Source organism: Bos mutus, chromosome 1, assembly GCF_027580195.1.
Source record: "Bos mutus isolate GX-2022 chromosome 1, NWIPB_WYAK_1.1, whole genome shotgun sequence".
In the NCBI taxonomy this organism is placed as follows: domain Eukaryota; kingdom Metazoa; phylum Chordata; class Mammalia; order Artiodactyla; family Bovidae; genus Bos; species Bos mutus.
The window spans coordinates 43,650,998-43,676,312 of NC_091617.1; the positions used below are offsets into that span (position 1 = coordinate 43,650,998).

The 25,315-nt window shown below is 38.0% G+C and overlaps 1 protein-coding gene across 2 annotated transcripts in view; it reads right to left on the minus strand.

The window, feature by feature from the left end:
* Positions 1-3,062: 3,062 nt before the first annotated feature.
* The window catches only part of TOMM70 (translocase of outer mitochondrial membrane 70), a 37,453-nt gene continuing 15,200 nt past the window's right edge, over positions 3,063-25,315 (minus strand). Inside the window, exons 4-12 of one of the 2 annotated variants that reach the window (XM_005890049.3) lie at positions 23,950-24,059; positions 22,951-23,099; positions 19,792-19,999; positions 17,181-17,315; positions 15,895-16,002; positions 14,920-15,036; positions 9,949-10,046; positions 9,223-9,345; positions 3,063-3,518 (exon numbers count right to left, since the gene is read on the minus strand). In XM_005890049.3, coding sequence (XP_005890111.2) covers positions 3,365-3,518; positions 9,223-9,345; positions 9,949-10,046; positions 14,920-15,036; positions 15,895-16,002; positions 17,181-17,315; positions 19,792-19,999; positions 22,951-23,099; positions 23,950-24,059 — 1,202 coding nt within the window. In that variant the 3' untranslated portion in view covers positions 3,063-3,364. The remainder of the gene's footprint in view (positions 3,519-9,222; positions 9,346-9,948; positions 10,047-14,919; positions 15,037-15,894; positions 16,003-17,180; positions 17,316-19,791; positions 20,000-22,950; positions 23,100-23,949; positions 24,060-25,315) is intronic. The other variant, XM_070368370.1, reaches the window with a different exon arrangement.

The window sequence follows — 25,315 nt, forward strand, 5'->3', positions numbered from 1 at the left end:
ACTTCATGGCAAATAGATGGGGAAACAGTGGAAACAGTGAGAGACTATTTTGGGGGGCTCCAAAATCACTGCAAATGGTGACTGCAGCCATGAAATTAAAAGATGCTTACTCCTTGGAAGGAAAGTTATGACCAACCTAGACAGCATATTAAAAAGCAGAGACATTACTTTGCCAACGAAGGTCCGTCTAGTCAAGGCTATGGTTTTTCCAGTAGTCATGTATGGATGTGAGGTTTGGACTATAAAGAAAGCTGAGCGCCTAAGAATTGATGCTTTGAACTGTGGTGTTGGAGAAGACTCCTGAGAGTCCCATGGACTGCAAGGAGATCCAACCAGTCCATCCTAAAGGATATCAGTCCTGGGTGTTCACTGGAAGGTCTGATGTTGAAGCTGGAACTCCAATATTTTGGCCACCTGATGTGAAGGGCTGACTCATTTGAAAAGACCCTGATGCTGGGAAAGACTGAAGGCAGGAGGAGAAGGGAACGACAGAGGATGAGATGGTTGGATGGCATCACCAACTCAATGGACATGAGTTTGGGTAGGCTCCAGGAGTTGGTTTTGGACAGGGAGGCCTGGAGTGCTGCAGCTCATGGGGTCAGAAAGAGCAGGACACGACTGAGCGACTGAACTGAACTGACCGAACTGTTCAAACAGTTATGCAGAGAATTAAAGCTATGGTTGATTAGTTATTAGCTCTCCCATTACCATATCGTTTCTTTATAAATACAAAGACCATACAACTCAATTTACCCAGGACAGTCTTGGGTAATTACTACTTTCATTATTACTAAAAAATTTTGGGGGTAATTATGCAGTCTTCCTGTTTATAAACAGCCTTAAGAAGATGACAATTAGTTGAGCTCTCCTGGGAAAAACGACTATTTACAATTTGAATTTCCATCTACCTGAATTGTGTTATAAAGCCAAAGCTGCTTAGTACTGCACTGAGATCTCTTATTCATACCACAAATACCTAAGGATGGTAGGATTTTTCAGACTACAAGACCAAGTGTCTAAAGACTGATCAAAACTCACTGGTGGGGGAAAAAAAAAAGCCCTCACTGGTGAAACCAGTTTGAGGATAAGCTGAGCCACAGGGCTCAGGTCTGCCTGGTAACCTTCCAGGCTGTTGTGCAGTACAAGTAAGGTAAAGGTAGGAATACAGGAAGTTGGTTCTACTAGCTGTTCCTTAGAACTTTTGTTTCACCAGGAGGAAGAATGGGAAACTCCATCGTTAATAACCCAAGACTTACTGTGTTTCATATACAAACATGTCCAATATGTCAAAGTTAGCTTGAGCCCACAAGAGAATGAATTTACCAAATACTATGGTAAATGAATAAACTGCCTATCCTTCTATTTAAAGAATAGATTGAAAAGCTTGAATGTAATATTTATTTGGTGAATTTACATGTGAGGTCATTTACAAAAGAAGATACAGACAGATGCAGCTTTCAGCGCAGTTTCAAATATTTTTCAGAACAGGCAATAGTCCATGAGGCTCTGGAATGATAGTATCGAATGGTACATGCTTCAGTTTCCTTTGTGTGTTTTCTACCAAACCCCAAGGGGTAGGAAGAGAAGAAAATATCAGTGTTAATGTAACTACAGCCATGCAAATAAAAACTGTTTTAAGCCAGAGGTTGTTGTTCAGAGATGTAGAACATTTCTGTATTCAGGGGTTATTACAGTAGGTGCTTAATTTAAAAGCTACGATGCAGCGCTCTCCCACTTTCCATTATCCAGGCCATCTTAAATTATGTTTGCTGCCCCCACCAATTAGAGGCCTCGCAATATTTCTCAGACTCTGACTTTGGAAAGGAGTCACTTCTAGTAGCTTCTAAAACGATGGCATTTTTGACAAAATCTTTTTGGTTTCAATAGGATAAAGCACCTTTTTAAAGAGGGGTAAAATGCTCATTTACTCCCAACAATGTAAACTCTAATTAGATAACATTTCCAGAAAAGTACAACTGACAGCTTGCTCTTTTATTCTACTAAGACCTAAGTAAACCTCTTCCCACCCTGAATATCTCAAAACCACCATAAATATCTCAAAGGAGGACATTCTTTAAGAACACCCCACCCCCCACCAGAAAAATCCAGCATATAAGAAAAGGATGATCTATCAAAGTGACATGTTGAGAAAACAAAGTGATTGCTAAGGAGGAGGGTGAGGTAAAGGTAAGATGAAAGAAGCAAAACCCTGCTGCCGGTGCCCCCAGTACAGACCTGGACATGCTTCAAGACCAAAGGCAGTTCAAAACTAAGATACATGCCACGTGTCCTCAGCATCTTTGACAATACTGGCTCACAATCCCTTAGGTACACATAGCCATAGATAAGAAGCATTAAACTTGTCACTTTAGGAAATATATGCTTCTGGACATGAGACTTTCATCCTTTTTGAACTGTTAGCCCCCGTTTCTTCACTAGAAATTTTAAGCTAATTACTCATTACATTTCATTTATATATATATATATATATACATATAACCAATCTTTGTCTTCTTTAAAAAGTATACTAGTAAATAGTAGTACCTTTAAACAGGAGAAAATAACCGTGGGCAATTGTAAACACATTTCATCTTACCTCATGCCTGGTCTGCTCTCCCTTGAATACTCAGTCTTCTGCACATACATCAACTAGAATATCTTGCTTCTGCATGATTTACTGTAGGAAAAAGAGCTACTGTAGACTTTAAGAATGAGGTACATTATCAGAGTTGAAGGGGGTCAAAAGATTTAAGAGTTGCCACCGTGTCTAACATTCTGCAGAATCAGAGGCATTGTGCATGCTGATGGACAGTGGTTTAAAGGGTCTCAATTTTGCTGCCATAAAAACAAAATCCCCACTTAAGCTTTGTTTCCTTCAGAGGACTCAACTGAAAGGGATTAACCAAATCTTAAAAGAATCCTATTCTACAGCACGTACTATGTTAATTAAACCAACATGCTGTAAAACTGTAGAATATTCATATATATACACATACACGCACACAAAGACAAAATCAACCAGCACATATTCACCCTCCCACCCCCTCAGAAAAAAAGTCAAATCAACAAATCAAAGTTTTTATTTGCATGGCCAATTGTCATTTGTACTCTTTGCAACTTTATTTTCATATCCCTTTAACAGGTTCTAAGCTTTTGTTGCACAGGGAATAAAAGCTGCCACACTGCAAACTTTCTTCAACAGCCACTCCCACAACACCTAAACATGAGACAGCTGTGACAAAGGACAACAGCACAATGGAAACACGAAGTCCCACCATTCAACACAGTTCACAACAGTGTCTTCAGGGTTCAGCTGGAGAGGGGTAAACTTCTAAAAAGAGGGTCATTTCCCTTCCCCCATATTTTATAATGTTGGTGGTTTTAATCCGTATTTCTTTGCAACTTCTGTCTGGGCATGGGCAGCATCACAAAGTGAGTATAGATGAGCCATCTCCATTTCTGATTTGGCCAGGTTAATAGCTTTGTTGAACATGTCAATGGCTTTCTCCATGTTTCCTCTAAAAGAAAAAAATAACAAAAATTACATGGAGCTGACTTCTAAGTTTCAACCATGATACTAATAAAATGCTTCTTTATAACAAGATGATGCCTATCATATAGAAAACAATGACTGTTAGCTACTATTACAAATACAGGGCTTCCTTGGTGGCTCAGATGATAAAGAATCTGCCTGCAATTTAGGAGACCTGGGCTTGATTGCTAGGTCAGTAGGAAATGGCAACCCACTCCAGTATGCTTGCCTAGAGAGTCGCATGGACAGAGGAGCCTGGTGGACTACGGTCCATGGGGTTGCAAAGAGTTGAACATGACTGAATACTGCCTGCCAAGTCACTTCAGTCGTGTCCGACTCTGTGCGACCCCATAGACCAGGCTCCCCCGTCCCTGGGACTCTCCAGGCAAGAACACTGGAGTGGGTTGCCATTTCCTTCTCCAGTGCATGAAAGTGAAAAGCGAAAGTGAAGTCGCTCAGTCGTGTCTGACCCTCAGCGACCCCACGGACTGCAGCCTACCGGGCTCCTCCGTCCATGGGATTTTCCAGGCAAGAGTACTGGAGTGGGGTGCCATCGCCTTCTCTAGACTGAATACTATATGTGCTTATATTATGTCACTTGTGGCCTTTGTTCACAGATAAGAACAGTGAAACTAGAAAAATTCAATGACTTATTTAAAATCCTAATCACATCTGGTTCCTAAATTCTGCCCATTTCTACTCCATCATGAGGCTCCTTTAGAAAGCAGTGATGTAAGTTCAAAGGACATTAAGGGTATTCAGGAACCTTACCTTCATAGATCTGTGCAACCCTTACCAGCATATCGTTAGCCCCCACATCTCTACTCCAGTCACACAGGTCTTGAGTTCACTCATGCTAACAATGGTCAGATTATTTATTGCTTCTCTGCCTGATTCTAGTCAAATCCTTACCTTTCTAAGGCCCAGTTCAAATACTGACTAGAATATCTTCATGAAAAATATTTTTCCCTTTCCCAGCAGGAATTGGCTGCTCCCTCTCCATTGTTCCCATAATTCTATCATCATTCTATGCACAGTCAGATGAATATATATGCTTACACCAGTCTTTGTTGGTAAGTCGCTAAGTTTCTTTACAACCCCATGGACTGTAGCATGCTAGATGTCTCTGTTCATGTCCACCGAGTCGGTGATGGTATCTAACCATCTCATCTTCTGCTGCCCGCGTTCTCCACTTGCCCTCAATCTTTACCAGCATCAAGGTCTTTTCCAATGAGTTGGTTCTTCCCATCAGGTGGCCAAAGTACTGAAGCTTCAGCTCCAGTCCTTCCAATGAATATTCAGGGTTGTTCTTCTTTAGGACTGACTGGTTTAATCTCCTTGCAGTCCAAGGGACTCTCAGGAGTCTTCTCCAGCACCACAGTTCAAAAGCACCAGTTCTTCAGCACTTATCCTTCTTTATGGTCCAACTCTCACATCTATACGTGACTACTGGAAAAATTGTAGCTTTGACTCTATCTCCCTTTGTTGGCAAAGTGATGTCTGCTTTTTAATAAGTTGTCTAGGTTTGTCATAGTTTTCCTTCCAAGGAGCAAGTGTCTTTTAATTTCCGTCTGCAGTCACTGTCCACAGTGATTTTGGAGTCCAAGAAAATAAAAACTGTCACTGCTTCCACTTTTTTCCCCTTCTATTCACCATGAAGTGATGGGACCAGATGCCATGATCTTTTTTGAATGTTGAGTTTCAAGCCAGCTTTTTCATCTCCTTTCCCCTTCATCAAGAGGTTCTTTAGTTCCTCTCCACTTTCTGCCATTAGAGTGGTATCATCTACATATCTGGGGTTATTGATATTTCTCCTGGGAATCTTGATTCCATCTTGTGATTCATCCAGCCTAGCATTTTTCATGATGTACTCTGCATATAATAAGCAGGGTGACAATATATAGCCTTGTACTCCTTTCCCAATTTTGAATTAGTCAGTTGTTCCATGTCCGGTTCTAACTGTTACTTCTTGACCTGCATACAGGATTCTCAGGAGACAGGTAGGGTGCTCTAGTATTCCCATCTCCTTAAGAATTTTCCACGGTTTGTTGTGATCCACACAGTCAAAGGCGTTAGCATAGTCAATGAAGCAGAAGTAGATCCTTAATGGACACCTTTCAATTCCCAGAACCAAGTACAATGCTTGGTAACTATTATCTATTTTTTGAATAAATGGATGCATACGTTTTGCCAAAAAACACAAAATTTACCTCTTACAGTCTGTGACTAGGCTTTATATACTTACTAAGAAGCAAGAGCTGTTTTAAAGTAGTTAGTATTGGATATGTATACATGCATACATGCCTGTAATCTTACAATAAATATTAAGTCTCCACTATAAATATAATGGGCTTTCCTGGTGGCTTAGATGGTAAAGAATCTGCCTGCCATGCAGGAGAGCTGCGTTTGATCCCAGGGCTAGGAAGATCTCCTGGAGAAGGGAACAGCTACCCACTCCAGTATTCTTGCCTGAAGAATTTCAAGAACAGAGGAGCCTGGAGCGCTATAGTCCGTGCGGTCACAAAGAGGTGGACATAACTGAGCAACCAACACACACACATATATACAACAGTTAAATTCTAAGAAGTAAAATGTGCCTCTGGGTGACTGTAGTTAATCTCCTACTACATGTATTGATATGGTGCATAATAGACAATTAAAAAAATAACTAACAGTTCATGTTCAGATATTTGGTAGACAGAAGACTTGCTAAATCTTACATTAACCAGCAATTTCATTCATTAACATTTATCTGTTTGTAAAGCAGGATTTAGAATGGATTTCTTAAAGTACATTTCAAACACAATTCATCAAACTCCATACATCAGGGGCCCTTAACCCAGGGTCTATGAACAACTTGAGTGCAGAGAGTTTCCATATATGCATTATTCTAGGAAAAGTCCACATCTTTGCTCAAAAGATTAAGAACTACTACCCAATCATATTCTAGCATAAGAATATTTTATTCACATTACCTAGAAATTAAGAAATAATTTAATATTTATATGAAACTGTCAGAATGGTTCAAAAGAATCACAAAAATTTTCATCAGCCTATATATATATATATACACACACACACACACACACATACACATACATTCTGCTTCCTCTGGAGCTGAGAGAGAAGAGGACTCCAGGAGTGACTGAATGTTATTAAGACAACTCCTACTAGTTCCTGACAAGTGATGGTGGGAAGATCATCAGCTACTTTCGGCATCAGTGAAATATGGGTTCATCTCCTCTTTCTACTACTGGCTCACAATGTCACCTTATTAATTTAACCAGTCTAGGAATAAAAAGATGGGCACAATAAAGAGCAGAAGAGGTATGGACCTAACAGAAGCAAAAGATATTAAGAAGAGGTGGCAAGAATACACAGGAAAACTATACAAAAAAGACCTTCATGACCCAGATAATCAGGATGGTGTGATCACTCACCTAGAACCAAACATACTGGAATGTGAAGTCAAGTGGGCCTTAAGAAGCATCACTACAAACAAAGCTAGGGGAGGTGATGGAATTCCAGTTGAGCTCTTTCAAATCCTAAAAGATGATGCTGTGAAAGTGCTGCACTCAATATGCCAGCAAATTAGGAAAACTCAGCAGTGGCCACAGGACTGGAAAAGGTCAGTTTTCATTCCAATCCCAAAGAAAGGCAATGCCAAAGAATGCTCAAACTGCGGCACAATTGCACTCATCTCACACGTGAATAAAGTAATGCTCTAAATTCTCCAAGCCACGCTTCAACAGTATGTGAACTGTGAACTTCCAGATGTTCAAGCTGGATTTAGAAAAGTCAGAGGAACCAGAGATCAAAGATTTTTGGATCACTGAGAAAGCAAGAGCATTCCAGAAAAACATCTGCTTCTGCTTTATTGACTATGCCAAAGCCTTTGACTGTGTGGATCACAATAAACTGTGGAAAATTCTGAAACAGATGGGAATACGGGACCACCTGACCTGCCTCTTGAGAAATCTGTATGCAGATCAGGAAGCAACAGAACTGGACATGGAACAACAGACTGCTTCCGAACAGGGAAAGGAGCACGTCAAGGTTGTATATTGTCACCCTATCTGTTTAACTTATATGCAGAGTACATCATGAGAAACGCTGGGCTGGATGAAACACAAGCTGGAATCAAGATTGCCAGGAGAAATATCAATAACCCCAGGTATGCAGATGACATCACCCTTATGGCAGAAAGCAAAGAACTAAAGAGCCTCTTGATGAAAGTGAAAAATGAGAGTGAAAGTTGGCTTAAAACTCAACATTCAGAGAACTAAGATCATGGCATATGGTCCCATCAATTCATGGCAGATAGATGGGGAAATAGTGGAAACAGTGGCAGACTTTATTTCTGGGGGCTCCAAAATCACTGCAGATGGTGACTGCAGCCATGAAATTAAAAGAGGCTTGCTCCTTGGAAGAAAACTTATGACCAACCTAGATAGCATATTAAAAAACAGAGACATTACTTTGCCACCAAAGGTCCATCTAGTCAAAGATGTGGTTTTCCCAATAGTTATGTACGGATGCGAGAGTTGGTCTATAAAACTGAGTGCCGAAGAATTGATGCTTTTGAACTGTGGTGTTGGAGAAGACTCTTGAGAGTCCCTTCGACTGCAAGGAGATCCAACCAATCCATCTTAAAGGAAATCAGTCCTGAATATTCACTGGAAGGACTGATGCTGAAGCTGAAACTCCAATACTTGGCCACCTGATGTGAAGAACTGACTGATTTGAAAAGACCCTGATGCTGGGAAACATTGAAGGTGGGAGAAGCAGATGACAGAGGATGAGATAGCTGGATGGCTTCACTGACTCAATGGACATGAGTTTGAGTAAATTCTGGGAGTTGGTGATAGACAGGGAGATCTGGCTTGCTGCAGTCCATGGGGTCACAAAGAGCTGGACACGACTGAGTGACTGAACTGACTGACTGAGGAATCAGTTTCTATACTCTTCAATTAAATTGAGGACCATATAATCTCAACCTTTATAAAGACAGATAAAAATCAACTGAAATATTTGGAAAGCACCTAAAGTTCAGTACCTGGCCTAGAGTAGATACTCAAATGGATGACAATGCCAGTGTCAAGATGGCATACGACATTAAAGTCTATGGCATACGCAGTTGTCATCTGTTAATGGTGAATCTCAAGTGCAACTCTGGATAAACATTTACAGAAATCAAGAAGTTATGAAAAAGTCAGAACTGCAAAAATCTTACCCAACTCCCTGATTTGAAAGAAAACTTGAGGGCTCAGAGGTGATGGTCCAAGTTGCCCAGCCACTTGGCTGTAGCAAGATCTATGTCTTTGGGCAATGTGGCTGCCAAGCCTTGTGCTACAGTGCACTGCCTACGTACAAGGCAGACATTCCCCTCCAACAGAAGTGACACAGGTGACAGGAGACACAACCATACAGCAACTCTTTAAGATCAAGCTTCCCTTTTAATGCATATGCTTGACTTAAACAACTTTTATGTTTTGATTTTTAAATTGAAAAAATATGAACCCAAGCAAATCAAAGTTGTATAGTTTCAAGGGAATCTTGCCTCCAAAGGCATGTTTAAGACTTAGAAATGCAATGAATAATGACAATAACCTATCTATAATGAAAAAAACAAAAAGATAAATATCTATGGAGCTTCCCTAACTTTCCTAAGGACAGACTATAGAAGTTACCTTTGTACTTCAATAGTTCCCATGGTTTCATATGCAAAATCACATTTATTGTCAATTTCAATAGCCTTGCTGATAAGCTCCAAACCTTTATCCAGATCTTGCTTCCACTGAAGTTGAAGTAAACTGCAAATGCAAAACAGCAGTCAGATGTGACCATGGCCCAGTATCAATTCTGCTCTCAGTGAATTTATAATTTAATTAATAAGGAAAAACAAAATCTAAAACAGTATAATCAACATCAAATCGGTTTTTTCTCCCTCAACTTATAGTGGTTTTGTAGTCTAAATTCCTTATTATGAAGTCTAAATTCCTTATTATAATGGTCTAAGCTCTATTATTAACTTCCTTTGCACAGCTTAATGTTTTAATTTGTATAATTTAAGTGAAGTTTTAAAAATGATAATTTAAGTATACTAGAACAGGAAAAACCTAATTATGTGTCTCCTTTTTGATACAAGTAACATTTGACAGGATGTTCAGAACTGAAATCCTTAAGCTAGAGTGCAAGTAGCACATTTACTAATTATTGTATAATAATAAACATTATTAAAAAATAAAAGTTAAAAAAAAGTAACAGTGAAGCATTCATAGCAATGAAGAAATTTTTCAATTAGCTCACTGACTCTATCACAGTCCCCTTTCTCAGTGAGCAAAACAATTCCATTTTATTACTGTGCAAGCAGTTTAGCTTTTTTACTGAAACAAACAGACCCCCAAAATACATACCCTTTATGAACATATGTTGTGGCATTATCTGGTTCCAAATTAATACATTTATCATACATTTCATCAGCTTTGCCAAACTGCTGTTGATCTGTTAATGCCTATGTGAAGAGATACTTCAGTTAAATTTAGGTAACTGTATCCCTAAGGAGTTATAACTATATGTTGCTTATTAATCATTAAAATTTACTTCATTTAACCATTCATAACCAAATTACTGTTTTGAGGTGACTGTTGTTTATTTGCTCAGTCGTGTCTGGCTCTTTTGCAACTCCATGAACTGTAGCCCGCCAGGCTCTTCTGTCCATGGAATTTTCCAGGCGAGAATACTGGAGTGGGTAGCCATTCCCTTCTCCAGGGGATCTTCCTGACCCAGGGAGTCTCCTATGTCTCCTGCATTGGCAGGTGGATTCTTTACCACTGATGCCACCTGGGAAGCCCTGTTTAGGGTATTAAACTTAATTTAAAATGTTAACCCTAAAAACAATACTTATTTGGAAGGATAAGTTCAGATAGGTATGTTAATGGTTATCAGAGTCAATCCTTAAAAATAATTGGTGAAAGAAAAAAAGGCTACCATCAACTTTTAAGGCAAATCCCATGGCACAAATGGAAGGCTTGGTTATGTGGAGACGAGACCATGCTCAAACTGTAACTCTGAGAGTTAGCTGGCATCTAAGCTGAGCTTCAGAGCTCAAAGCAAAAAGTCATACTATGTAACTAAAATATAATTCCCTCTAAATATATATAAATTAAAAGTTGCAAACATCAGAAGAGGGACCAAAAGACAGAAATTTAGTGCAAACAGACATAATAGTGCTAGTGCTGGTAAGACAATGCTCAAGGAAGCCAAAACCTATTTTGAAGTTAACACAATGACGGATAAATATACAATTATGAAACCTCTGCTAAAGAGTTTAATGTTGGTTTCTTTAAAAGCTACTTTACTCTTTTAGCTGCTTATAGAAATCTGAACCAAAAACGCCCTTCTGAATTTCATTTCAGTGATGAGGATGGTTACCTTCTGGTTTGTTTCGAATTAAATCCTAAACACAAGTGTACTATTCAGTACATATGTCATAAAATTATGTGTGTTCGTCTCACTTTAATTTCTGTACATGCTATAAAATTTTATATATTATAGTACTCAGATGACCATTATATCTACTACTGTGGGCAAGAATCCCTTAGAAGAAATGGAGTAGCCATCACAGTCAACAAGAGACTGAAATGCAGTACTTGGATGCAATCTCAAAAGCGACAGAATGATCTCTGTTTGTTTCCAAGGCAAACCATTCAATATCACGCTAATCCAAGTCTATGCCCCAAACAGTAATGTTGAAGAAGCTGAAGTTGAACATTTCTATGAATACCTAAAAGATATTTTAGAACTAACACCCCAAAAAGATGCCCTTTTCATTATAGGGAACTGCAATGCAAAAGTAGGAAGTCAAGAAGCACCTGGAGTAACAGGCAAACTTGGCCTTGGAGTACAGAACGAAGCAGGGCAAAGGCTAATAGAGTTCTGCCAAGAGAACGCACTGGTCATAGTAAACACCCTCTTCTAAAAACACAAGCGAAGACTCTACACATGGACAACACCAGATGGCCAACACTGAATCAGATTGATTATATTCTTTGCAGCCGAAGATGGAGAAGCTCTATACAACCAGCAAAAACAAAACTGGGAGCTGACTGTGCCTCAGATCATAACTCCTTATTGCCAAATTCAGACTGAAATTGAGAAAGTAGGGAAAACCACTAGACCATTATGACCTAAATCAAATCCCTTACGATTATACAGTGGAAGGGAGAAATAGTTTTAAGGGACTAGAGCTGACAGACAGCGTGCCTGATGAACTATGGATGGAGGTTCGTGACATTGTACAGGAGACAGGGATCAAGACCATCCCCAATAAAAAGAAATGGAAAAAAGCAAAATGGCTGTCTGAGGAGGTCTTACAAATAGCTGTGAAAAAAAGAGAAGCGAAAAGCAAAGGAGAAAAGGAAAGATATAAGCATCTGAATGCAGAGTTCCAAAGAATAACAAGAAGAGATAAGAAAGCCTTCCTCAGTGATCAGTGCAAAGAAATAGAGGAAATCAACAGAATGGGAAAGACTAGAGATCTCTTCAAGACAATAGAGATACCAAGGGAACATTTCATGCAAAGATATCTTGGGCTCAATAAAGGACAGAAATGGTATGGATCTAACAGAAGCAGAAGATATTAAGAAGAGGTGGCAAGAATACACAGAACAGTACAAAAAAGATCTTCACGACCCAGATAATCATGATGGTGTGATCACTCACCTAGAGCCAGACATCCTGGAATGTGAAGTCAAGTGGGCCTTAGGAAGCATCACTAGGAACAAAGTAAGTGGAGGTGATAGAATTCCAGTTGAGCTATTTCAAATCCTGAAAGATGATGCTGTGAAAGTGCTGCACTCAATATGCCAACAAATTTGGAAAACTCAGCAGCGGCCACAGGACTGGAAAAGGTGAGTTTTCATTCCAATCCCAAAGAAAGGCAATGCCAAAGAATGTTCAAACTACGGCACAACTGTGCTCATCTCACACGCGAGTAAAGTAATGCTCAAAATTCTCCAAGCCACGTTCCAACAGTATGTGAACTGTGAACTTCCAGATGTTCAAGCTGGATTTAGAAAAGGCAGAGGAACCAGAGATAAAACTGCCAACATCTGCTGGATCACTGAAAAAGCAAGAGAGTTCCAGAAAAACATCTATTTCTGCTTTATTGACTATGCCAAAGCCTTTGACTGTGTGGATCACAACAAATTGTGTAAAATTCTTCCAGAGATGGTAATACCAGACCACTTGACCTGCCTCTTGAGAAATCTGTATGCAGGTCAGGAAGCAACAATTAGAACTGGACATGGAACAACAGACTGGTTCCAAATAGGAAAAGGAGTACGTCAAGGCTGTATATTGTCACCCTGCTTATTTAACTTCTATGCAGAGTACATCACGAGAAATGCTGGGCTAGATGAAGTACAAATGGGAATCAAGATTGCCAGGAGAAATATCAATAAATTCAGATATGCAGATGACACTACCCTATGGCAGAAAGTGAAGAAGAACTAAAGAGTGTCTTGATGAATGTGAAGGAGGAGAGTGAAAAAGTTGGCTTAAAACTCAACATCCAGAAAACTAAGATCATGGCATTTGGTTCCATCACTTCATGGCAGATAGATGGGGGAATAGTGTAAACAGTGGCTGACTTTGTTTTCTTGGGCTCCAAAATCACTGCAGATGGTGGCTGCAGCCATGAAATTAAAAGACACTCCTTGGAAGGGAAGTTATGACCAAACTAGACAGCATATTAAAAAACATAGATATTACTTTGCCAACAGAGGTCCATCTAGTCAAGATTATGGCTTTTCCAGTAGTCATGTATGGATGTGAGAGTTGGACTATAAAGAAAGCTGAGTGCCAAAGAATTGATGCTTTTGAACTGTGGTGTTGGAGAAGACTCTTGAGAGTCCCTTGGATTGCAAGGAGGTCAACCAGTCCATCTTAAAGGAGATCAGTCCTGAGTGTTCATTGGAAGGACTGCTGTTGAAGCTGAAACTCCAATACTTTGGCCACCTGATGCGAAGAGCTGACTCATTTTAAAAGACCCTGATGCTGGGAAAAGATTGAAGGCAGGAGGAGAAGGGGATGACAGAGGATGAGATGGTTGGATGGCATCACTGACTCAATGGACATGAGTCTGAGTAAACTCCGGGAGTTGGTGATGGACAGGGAGGCCTGGCGTGCTGTGGTCCACGGGGTCACAGAGTTGGACATGACTGAGCGACTGAACTGAAAACTGACAGTACATGCTTTCACAATTAATAAGTCAGCATGCAGTTAGCAACCAATGTATCATTTGTTTAATTGTCATTCTGTCTAGGAATTAAAGACTGAATAGATAAGATTTCAAACTGAGGTTAAAGAATTCCTGGGTTGTACTTCATATCCTAGAATTTCAACCCTATGCAGGGGTGTGTAGGACTTTTACAGAATTGATCCAACACAATTCAATCTTCTCACAGTCCCTCTCAATAATCCTTGAAAAAGAAAGTTTTACTCCTGTGGAAATTTTCTTATAACTTGACTAATGATAGCATGAAGGAAATCAGAAACAAATCAATAAACCTTAAGGATATTTGGAGGTAGGAGTCTACCATGGATGGTCATATTTAAGTGCTTCCTGTTTCTGTGGGTTTGGGGGGTTAAGGTAGGAGGGACAAATTTCTTTAGGCTAAAAAGAAAAGACAAAATATATAGAATTTTGAGATGGCTGGGATTTGAGATACCACAAGCAGCTTTTAACTTAAGATTAAGCCACAGCCATTCAGATATTATTTAGTTTGAGGGAAAACTCTTTAACTGTGGGAATAAGAAGCTAATCATTTTCATCTAAATGGATGATTTAAAGTTAATAAACTTTTAAAGAGTTCAAACTATGATTAAAAGTGAAAATAATGCAAATTTAAATCCAATTTTCCATAGTTTCAATTCTAAATCAAGGAAAGCATCAAGAATTTTGGACAAATCATGGTTTAAAATAAGCTGTTATAGACTAACCATTTAAAAGAACAGTAATCAAATAGAAAGAAAACTTTTTCCAAGGACATTTTCCCCACCAACTGCATGCAGTAAATTTTCCTAAAGTAATTAAATTTTTATAAATCCAATCGAAATGAAAACGTGAGGGAAATGCTCTATTAAAGTTTCCCCAGATTACAAGTTTAGGGCCACAGTTTTCAAATTATGTAACACAGAAAAGAAGCCCCATTGAGGTGATTCAGGACCATCCTGAACATCCTGAGAACCCGGAACAAAGTCGTTTGCTTCCACAGAAGCTACAACAAGATCCCTGTTTCCTGATTTCCACTCTAGGATTCAGGATATAAATGCAGTTCTTTACAGAACTGGCAACTGAAAAAATACGAAAAAATGACATTTACCTGGGCATATAATGCATAGCCTTCAGCACACCTTGGAAATTTCTTTATGACTTCTTCAAAACCTTTCATAGCTGCTTGGATTTGTGAAGAATTGTTTCCTGTATATGCCTGGCGATACTGTGTAAAAAATCAACAGAAGCCTGTCAAATCAAGAACTCAAAAACTCAGGAAATGTTAACATCTTATAATGGTCACACAAAATTACATAAATATTTCCAGAAAAGCAGGTAATTTGCTAACGTAATTTGCTGCGTCTAAAAGGGTTCCACAGGAATATCTACAGAGCAGGGACTCAAAGGCTTTGTACAATCAGGGCTTCATTGCCACTACACAATTTCCAGATGTTCAATATCCTAGCAGACAGACTAACTTGAAGTTAACTTTGCATATAAATAGGGGAATATTAAACTCAAAGAAATTTATTATCATTTTACTAAAAGCATTATAGTATCCTTCATCTGATAACATTTTCACTTGTTTGTAAACTGACTTTTTTCTTTAAAAGGAAAATTCTTTTAGGTCTCAGGGTATGGGGCTAATTGGAAATATCTCATCTCATTAGAAATCGTCTTATTTTACCTGATTTTCAACTTTGTGTTTCTGAATAGCTCTACAAAGGTGAAATGAGAGGTACATTATATGGTGTCATGATTGCCAAGTATTTCCTTGAAATGCTTTTGTTCTTTGTACTGGCTTATGGTAAAGAGCAGGGAGAAGAAGAGCGCTGTTTAGGGGGCACATAAAATCAGGGACAAACGTCTATCAGGATGAACCAAATAAAGCACCCAGAGAAATACTGAAGCAGTACCTCAAGTAACATACACACTTCTATTTCTTTAAGCTGACATGTTTTTCTCCCTGTTTGTCACAGATTGAAGGAAAAAACGGAAGATTTTGTAGACAATGAGATACTCGTTTTTGTTAACAATGGGAAATACTGATGTTCAGGAAAATACAAAAGAAAGTAGAACCTACCAAAGCAAAACATTTCTGAGCTTGCGCCAGAGCAGACTCCGGTCTTAATCTAATACATTCATCAAAATCTGCTACTGCTTCTTCAACTTGATCAAGCAGTATTTTCAGCTAAGGAAAAAAAGTACACAAATAAGCACAGTTCAAAACAGAAACTACACCAGTTAAGCATGTACTGTGCCTTTTTGCATAATCAGCATAAAGCTAAGCATGGAATTATTAATATAGAATTACTTTCTAGAAACAGTGAATCAGAAAATCTTATAATTTTAAAGGAAAGGTGCTAAAACTTAGAACTAGTGTTCAATTTTTTAAAAAAGCACTATAAACCTACCAGTTTTTAATCACTCTTAAGTGATTTTTCTTCTAGAATATGAAATGTCTCTGTACTTTTAAACTTCAAAGTAGGGATAGATCAGACATTAAATAACTACATTTCATATTAATCTTAAGATACACCCAGTAAGGATCAAAATATCAAGAAGTTTTTAAGATTATCTCGATACTTCTTAAGATGCTCCAGGCAGAAATATTAGGTTAAAATTTTCCATTAGAAATGACTTGAACTTTTCTGTTATTATATGGATTAGTCCATACTTTCCACTCTAATGCACTCCAAGAAGCCACATCACACAAACAGATTTTTTTTTTAATTTTATTTAATTTTTAAACTTTACATAATTGTATTAGTTTTGCCAAATATCAAAATGAATCCACCACAGGTATACATGTATACAAACAGATTTTAAAGCCATGTTTTTCCAGATGAGGCTGAAATTGGGAACTGTTTTCTTCACTGCGAATTTTTACTAAAAACCCAATATGCATAGAATTATAAAGCTCTATTCAGAAGAGATTTTTTTGTGATACTGTCTAGATAGCTCAGGTTAATAATTCTTTACAAGATGCCTACAAAAATCATTCTGTTGATTCTAAGCATTAACTCAAAATGCTCACTGCAAGTTTTTTTTAATTTGTCACTAATTTTTTAATGCTTTACTCATTGAAAACCTATGAAGCAGAAATGCCTAAAAACCAAACTTGAACTGGCAACCCAACATTTGCAGCCTTCCTCTTCTCTCTCTTTTTTTAACAAGTAAGTATCAGGACAAATGTTCAAGATGGAACTAAACAAATGATACTATGTATCAAACTAAACCCAAACTAAACCACCCTGATACTTTGTTCATAGCTATCATCAGTGATATAAGAAAACTTTAAGACATTCTCAAAAATGCTATCAAATCCCTCAATTCAAGGATCAAAACGCCTTAAGAAAATTAATTTACCTGTCCTCGGTGGTGATAAACATCTGCATTCTGAGGATCGATGTCGGCAGCCATGTTAAAATCCTGAGTAGACAACAAAGGCTGCTGCTGTTGCATGTACATGCTGCCTCTTTTGATGAGCGCGTTTGCTCGAAGCTATATACCCAAAATGAGGAAAGATTCATCATTACTTTTTATTCTAATTTAGTTTTTTAAAAAATAACAGCTTTATTGAGATGTAGTTCACATACTGTAAGTCATTTTTAGTATATGACTAAAAATGTTGTGCAACCAGTCACCACTAGAAATGTTTTCACTGATCCCAAAAGAAACCTCATACACATTAGCAGGGACTCTATTTCACCTCTAATTCTCAGTCCCTGGAAACCACCATTCTGCCTTCTATTTCTACGGATTTGTATATTCCAGACATTTCACATAAATGGAATTGTAAACTATGTGGCCTTTCTGTCTGTCTTCTTTCACAAACAGCAGGTCTTCAAGGTTCATCTAAGTTCTAACATGTACATCATTCTATTTTAGGGGCTGAATAATATTCCATTGCATAGATAAATCAGTCTATTTATCTCTTCACCAGCTGGTGGACATTTGAGCTGCTTCCACTTTTTGGCTCTTATGAATAATGCTACTAAGAACATTCATGTACAAGTTTTTGTCTTGACATAAATCCTCATAGGTATATACCTAAGAGAGTAACTGCTGGGTCACATGGTAACTCTAGAAACCACCGCCTACTAATTCCCAAAGGGATTTTACCATTTTACATTTCTACTATCAATGTGTGAGAGTTCCAATTTTTTCCACATCTATATCAATACTTTTAATTGTCCAAATTTCTGATTATGGCCATTCTAGCGAGTATAAAGTTATACCTGATTGTGATTTTGATTCACATTTCCCTAAGGTCTAATGATGCTGAGTATATGTTCTTGTTCTTATTGGTCATTTGTGCATATTCTTTGGAAAAATGTCTACTCAGATCCTTTCCTATTTTTAAATTAGGCTATCTTTTTACTGTTACGCTATAAAGACGATTTAATATTGTCTGCATATCATTATCAGATATATGACTTGGGAATATTTTCTCCCATTCTGTGGAATAAGTCCCCCCCACCACTTTGTCATTTGTGCTGCTGGTGTCACACCTAAGGAACCACTGCTTAATTTAAAGTACTGAAGATTTCCTCCTTATGTTTTTTCCTAAGAGTTTTATAGTTTTAGCTCTTACATTCAGGTCTCTGATCCATTTTGAGCTCATTTTTGTACATGGCATGATATGTACATTATTACCTGCCATTAGAACAAAGTCATGATCAGGAAATAAGAAATAAGATTCTTCTCCAAAGTTTTTTTCAAGGCAAAAGTACACAAATGTCCTCAATGAAACAAGTAAGAATGCCCCCATGATAATAACAAAAACAGAACATATCTGATTATCAGGAAATAAAGATAATTAGTACAAGGCTATCTTCAACTTGAAAATCTCATTTTGAAAAGGACTTTTAACAAATATTTATTTTAAATTACTTTTGTTTACAAGAAGTTAAGATAAAATTTGCCGGCAAATACTTAAGCCTTGAACACAACTTTCATTTTCCACAAAATACATGAATGATTCTTTTGGAGGTGAAGGAAGCCAGAGTTTACTTAATTCAGTGAGGAAAAAGAGATGTTAATTAACCAACAGTACTTTGGCGGCCGACATTTGTTCTTATTATGCTGAAATAGAGGGCTCATATAATTTAACAGATCCCTGCTGCTGCTGCTAAGTTGCTTCAGTCGTGTCCGACTCTGTGTGACCCCATAGACGGCAGCCGACCAGGCTAACCTGTCCCTGGGATTCTCCAGGCAAGAACACTGGAGTGGGTTGCCACTTCCTTCTCCAATGCATGAAAGTGAAAAGTGAAAGTGAAGTCGCTCAGTCGTGCCCGACTCTTAGCGACCCCATGGACTGCAGCCACCAGGCTCCTCCATCCATGGGATTTTCCAGGCAAGAGTACTGGAGTGGGGTGCCATAACAGATCCCTACCAAATCTCAATTATGAAAATAACTGCATATACACAAGAACACTTAGAAAATAAAAAGCTGTTCCAACCACACAACCGCAAAAACTTTTGATATGTTTCTACATTACAATATATTTTTAAATCTTGTTTTTTTCCTCATGTAAATAAACTCTTTCAGAAGACATTAAACATGTTTACTTTTTATTAAATGCATTGTATCTTCTTATACTACATATTGCATGTTATTTATAGTATTATAACATATTGCAAGTTATTTATATTATCTATAGCACTGCTACATCACCCTTACTCCTACCCAAATATAGTCCAATACAGTAGGCAGAAGATATACAGGGAAGCTGAAGCCAAAAGATGCTGTAGAAAAAACAATCCTTTCTTAGTTAAAGTTAACTATCACTGATATGTCTGTTTTAGTTTCACCGCACCAATTCAATCATTATTAGGTGTAGTTCCTTCGAAAACAAAAAATAAGTCTTTTGGAGAATGGCAACTGAAATGCCAAAAATTTGGCAAAACATACCTAAAAGCCTCATTTTTATTATTAATTTTTTTCACATGCACACACACAGAGTTTTAAAAGTACCTTCACATTAGCTTCTTGCAAGCTGATGACCTTATCTAAATCTGGTTTGGCTGCGTTGGCATTGCCAATAAGCAGGTAGAAAGTAGCTCGTAGTAGCAATGCTTCTGCCATGTATTTTCCTTGAGCATCTATTTCTTTTGAGCATTCACTTATGATTTTATCATAGTTTTCTTCTTCCATATACTGTTTGGCCTTTAAATATCCAGAACTGAAAATAAAATGAACAGAGGAAATTATAAATTTTATCTTTTATTACTAATAAAATGAGCATAACAAATTAACCAGCCAGTGCAGGACTGGAGGTGGTGGTGGAGGTGTGTGTGGGGGTAGCACCTTAGGACTTTCAATGTAGACTGGGATCTTCCTGTTGCCTTGGAGAGAGGGTTTTAAAAAGGAAAACAGCAGAGAAAATGGCAGAAACCTAGGGTTATTGTCCAGGCTTCAACATTTAGACACATGAAAAAGTAAGCGAATGACAGATTGAAATGCAGCATAGGAAAGGATCCTGTCTTATTCACCTTATCTGTGGCACACTGGTGGCACTCAACAGTTACTTTATGACCAACAGAAAGAACAGAGAAAGAGAAAATAATCAGGTGAGTTGGGGGTCCCAGAACGCAAGAGAAGAGGTGTGACCTGAGCTGTACTTTGTAAACATCACTCCAGCTGTGTTGTGAAAAGTGAACACTAAGGGAGCAAGAACTTAAGCAAAGGGAATAGCTAAAAGGCTCTCATCTAGAAGTTGTGCTATTTCACCTAGAAGAACAGACCTAGAATGAACAGGTGGGAATATCAAAGAAGCAGACTGTAGCCCACTAGGTTCCTCTGTCCATGGAATTCACAGGCAAGAACACTGGAGTGGGTTGCCATTTCCTACTCCAGGGGATCTTCCCAACCCAGCGATCGAACCCATGTCTCCTACATTGTGGGGAGTTTCTTTACCATCTGAGCTACAAGGGAAGCCCATCACTTTCAGAATGAATAGGTGGGAATACAAAAGCAGAAGACTCTTCCATCAAATAGGACTTAAAGAAAACACCCTTCTCTTACTTTTTAAAAAGCAATGACCACAATATCATCACTTGTCTAGGATGATTTTATTCACAACACTTGTAGAAGGGATTTTTTTAACTGAAAAGGAAAATTACACTAGATGTTCTTTAAGGGGGTCTTACAAATATAAGGCATATTACATAAGAAACAATATAAGGCACATTATGTAAGAAAATCATGTTTTCTTATTTCATTTGCTACCTACTCTGAATAGAGAGAATTGGCAAGTGACTTAAAAGTTATGTCAGTCAAAACTTAGAAACTCTGTGCTAATCTTTCCCATAATTAAAATTCTAATACTCCTGAACTAAGACAAAATAATTAGATTGGAAGTAATAATGGTTCCTATTTACTGAGAACCTAAGTTCTAGACGCTTACAAACATGACCCGTAAACCTCACAATAAGCCTCAAAGGTAATTATTACCTCTCTATCCAAAAACTGATAAAGCTAAGGCTCAGAGTAAAGTAGAATTTAAAAACTTAGGACCAACTCCAGTTAGTGTTCTGGTGAGAGACAGTTACGTCCAACCATCTCTCAATGTAGCTTTTAGAATAATGGTATTAAAACTTCATTGTAATTTTTCTGGAATTAGGACTACCTCCTAATCAGAAGAGGCAATTATTGGCATTACCCTCAACATTTACTTCCCATCTATAATTTTCTTAAAGAGATTGTTCATCAACTAACAAAAATCAGAACATCTTGGCAAAATTATGCATAATATCCTCCCTTAAAAAAGGTGGCCAATAACGGTAGAAAAATTGAGAGATAGAAACCAAAAGCAATCTTTTCCCTTAAACATCTCAATACGCTATAGAGGCAAAATTATGCTTTGCTATGGGAACAGCATTCCCTTTTCTTCCAAACTCATTACAAAATGTCATGTTGGTAATAATATTGTGTGTTCTCTTGGAGAGGTGAGCTAGCCTCAACAGCAAAACAAAAGTACTGCTAAATATAAATGGATAAGCAGGCTCAATAGCTTATGTATTACATCCCTTGACTGCCAGTTGTAAACACAGCACCTTGTACTTTGACTTCAGCTCTCTAGAAGAGTAAACACAAACACAAAGAATGGCATTTTCCTAGGCATGCAGGGAAAACCTTGAAGATAGTCACTCTTTTGGGCACTTCTAAAAATTAAATTAGAAACTTCCTTGCACTAAAACATCTGGATATTGACCTACACAATCATTTTTTAAGTTAGTCTCCCTACTCAAATATAATTAACCACTTGACTCTCTGGGAACTCTCTTTAGAATATTATGTAGACCTTAAAAGCTGGGCAGACTCCTGGCAGTAAAACTTTGAGTTACCAAAGATGTAACATTCAGGATATAATAGACATGTGTGAGAAAAGAAGTATTTTTATTATTATAATATTATATACTATAATTTTATTATATTCATAAAGAAAGTGAAAGAAAGTGAAGTCACTCAGTCGTGTCCGACTCTTTGCAACCGCATGGACTGTAGCCTACCAGGTTCCTCCATCCATGGGATTTTCCAGGCAAGAGTACTGGAGTGGGTTGCCATCGCCTTCTCCAGATCTTCCTGACCCAGGGATTGAACCTGGGTCTCCCGCATTGTAGGCAGACGCTTCACCGTCTGAGCCACCAGGGAAGCTCTATTATATTCATATCTGTCTATAAATAAGTTTTTAAAGAGATGACTCAGAGTCCCATTTTGGCTCTATGGCAGCAATGAAAGTGAAAGTGACAGTCGCTCAGTCGTGTCCGACTCTTTGGGACCCCATGGACTATTCAGTCCACGGAATTCTCTAGGCCAGAATACTGGAGTGGGTAGCCTTTCCCTTCTCTAGGGGATCTTCCCAACCCAGGGATCAAACCTAGGTCTCCCACATTGCAGGCGGATTCTTTACCAGTTGAGCCACAAGGGAAGCCCAAGAATACTGGAGTGGGTAGCCGATCCCTTCTCCAGTGGATCTTCATGACCCAGGAATCGAATTGGGGTCTCCTGCATTGCAGGCGGATTCGTTACCAATTGAGCTATCAGGGAAACCCTCTATGGCAGCAAAAACCCCCACAATCCAATTCCCCCACAAAAAGGATTAGGCAGACACTATACTCAAGACACACTTACTTTTCTTTTACTTCTAAAGCCTCCCCTTCCTTGTCTTTATCTTCATCAGACTTCTCTCCTTTAAGCATTGGCTGAGAAATTATATCATCCGTGAAAGAACTGAAGTAAGATTTGATAAATTGTGGAGATGGCATCAGAGGTTCACGATTCTGAAATTTAATCATATTTAAATACATCAAAGTAGAAAACACTAACCAAAGAAGCAGATGCATTTGTAGAACACTGGGAACCACTACCATAAAAACTGGCTCCTCATTTTCAAATAATTGAAGAATATCAGGCTCCAAACTGTAGGGTAATAGACAGTGAAAATGGTTATGCTGCCAATCCCAGCTTTTCAAAAAACGTTTTGAATGACAGCCTTTCCCTCTCTGAAGATGTAAAATGTCAAGAACTCTTATAACCACACACTAAATTAAACCATCTACTAACTGTGTAAGACCAGTGCCAATTTATACAGTATACCTTTAAAAACTTTAAAAAGCAAGAGTTGGCAATTTTTTTCTGTAAAAGGCTGGATAGTAAATATTTTAGGTTTTGTATGCCATATAGCGTCACAACGACTCAGCTCTGCTGTTGTAGTTTAAAAGCAGCCAAAAACAATGTGTGAGTGGCTGAGTTCCAATAAAACATTACTGGCACATTTATAAAACAGGTGGCGGACTGGATTTGGCCTGTAGGCCATTGTTTGGAAACCTCTAATATATGTGAATTCTTTTAATATTCATGGACAGAGAAGCCTGGTAGGCTGCAGTCCATGGGGTCGCACAGAGTCAGACACGACTGAAGCGACTTAGCAGCAGCAGCAGCAGGTACAATCCGGACATAGTTCACATTCTTATTTTAAAAGGCCACAAAAGCCCAATATTATAGGAAAAATAAATATAATCCAGATCAATTTCAGTCATTACCATCATGCCCAAATTTAAGCAGTATAAATGAGCAATGACCCTTCACAACGCATATTTCCTCTATATTAACCAATGCAGGTTAATTTACCTTATATTTTTCTTTGGCTTTCTCTTTTCCAAGAAGTTTAAGAACTTTATCAGCTAACAGCATGCTTTGTTGATTTTGGAATCCTTCTAATATACACACAGCAGTGACATCTAGAAATGATGCCAAAAAATAAGAGTGAGTATGAAAATTATTGCAAAGATGACTAGCAGCATCAAATGGGCTCAGTGTTACCACAAAATGCCAAACTAAATTCATAGCTTTATGTGGCTATCATTTTCAATAAATTTATTCTTAACACTTTGGTTTTACATACTTTACAAACTCAAAGCTCAGAAAGTCACTCTACTTCTCCAGAATTTACTTTCCTAACCTGTGAAATGAAAAGGACTATGCTACATGATTTGTGATGCTTCTCACTGCTCTAACACTGTACATAGCAAATAAAACCAGCAACCCAGGAATATTCTCTTCGGGACAGTAAGTATAGGCCAAATCATAATGTGGCTCTCTCATGTCTGGTCTTACTTTTTTTTAAATAGGCCTCAGGGTTACTCCTTGTCTCCAAAGCCATCTTGCCACAGAGCTCTCAATGAAATCTGCTTCAAAATATCATTTGAACCTGGCTATGCTATAACTCAATATACAGTGGTTTGAAATGAAAAAGATCAATGTTTCTTTAACCTCCCAACCTTTCATTCAAAGTAGTCAACAAGACTGTCCCTCTCTTTTTGAATTCAATTTCTCATAATTGCAAACCCATGCCCCTCCAAACAAGTCAATCTACTGCATGTTCCCCTGATACTCTGGCTAGTGCCAATGTCAATGTCTTTTCCCCATCCCATTTCTCCATCTAAAACCCATTTAAACGCCTCTCTATAATTAGCTCTTAATAACTTCAAGGTCTGGTTCAAAACTCAGAAATCTCTTTTTCAAAGCAACACTCCTCCTATCCATCACCGAAGTATATAATACTGCAAAACCTCAAGTTTCTTCTAAAATGTTCTCTAAAACCACTCTTAACTGGTAACCCAGATTTTAAAAAACAAAATAGCTTTCTCCTTTTAAATAATGATATTATTTTTTAAAAAAATTATGGCTAAATTTCTGATTATTGATACTTTTAAAGCAGATTTAAATATGTAGTGGGAAAACACTTTTAGACTGTGGAATTGCATTTTGGGTTAGCTCTATATTAAGTGGAACAATGTACTCTGTAGGTAAGTGGCCAATACCCTAACTGAAGTTTTAGCAACAGATATGGCTAATTAGAGGCCAAGGAATATTTATGATATTTACAGAGAACGGCAAATTCACTTGATGCTTTGTATCAATTACAAAATTTCTACTTGAGTAAAGGATAATGTTTGAAAATAGCAAGGGCAAAAAACAAATGTTTTCTTTAATG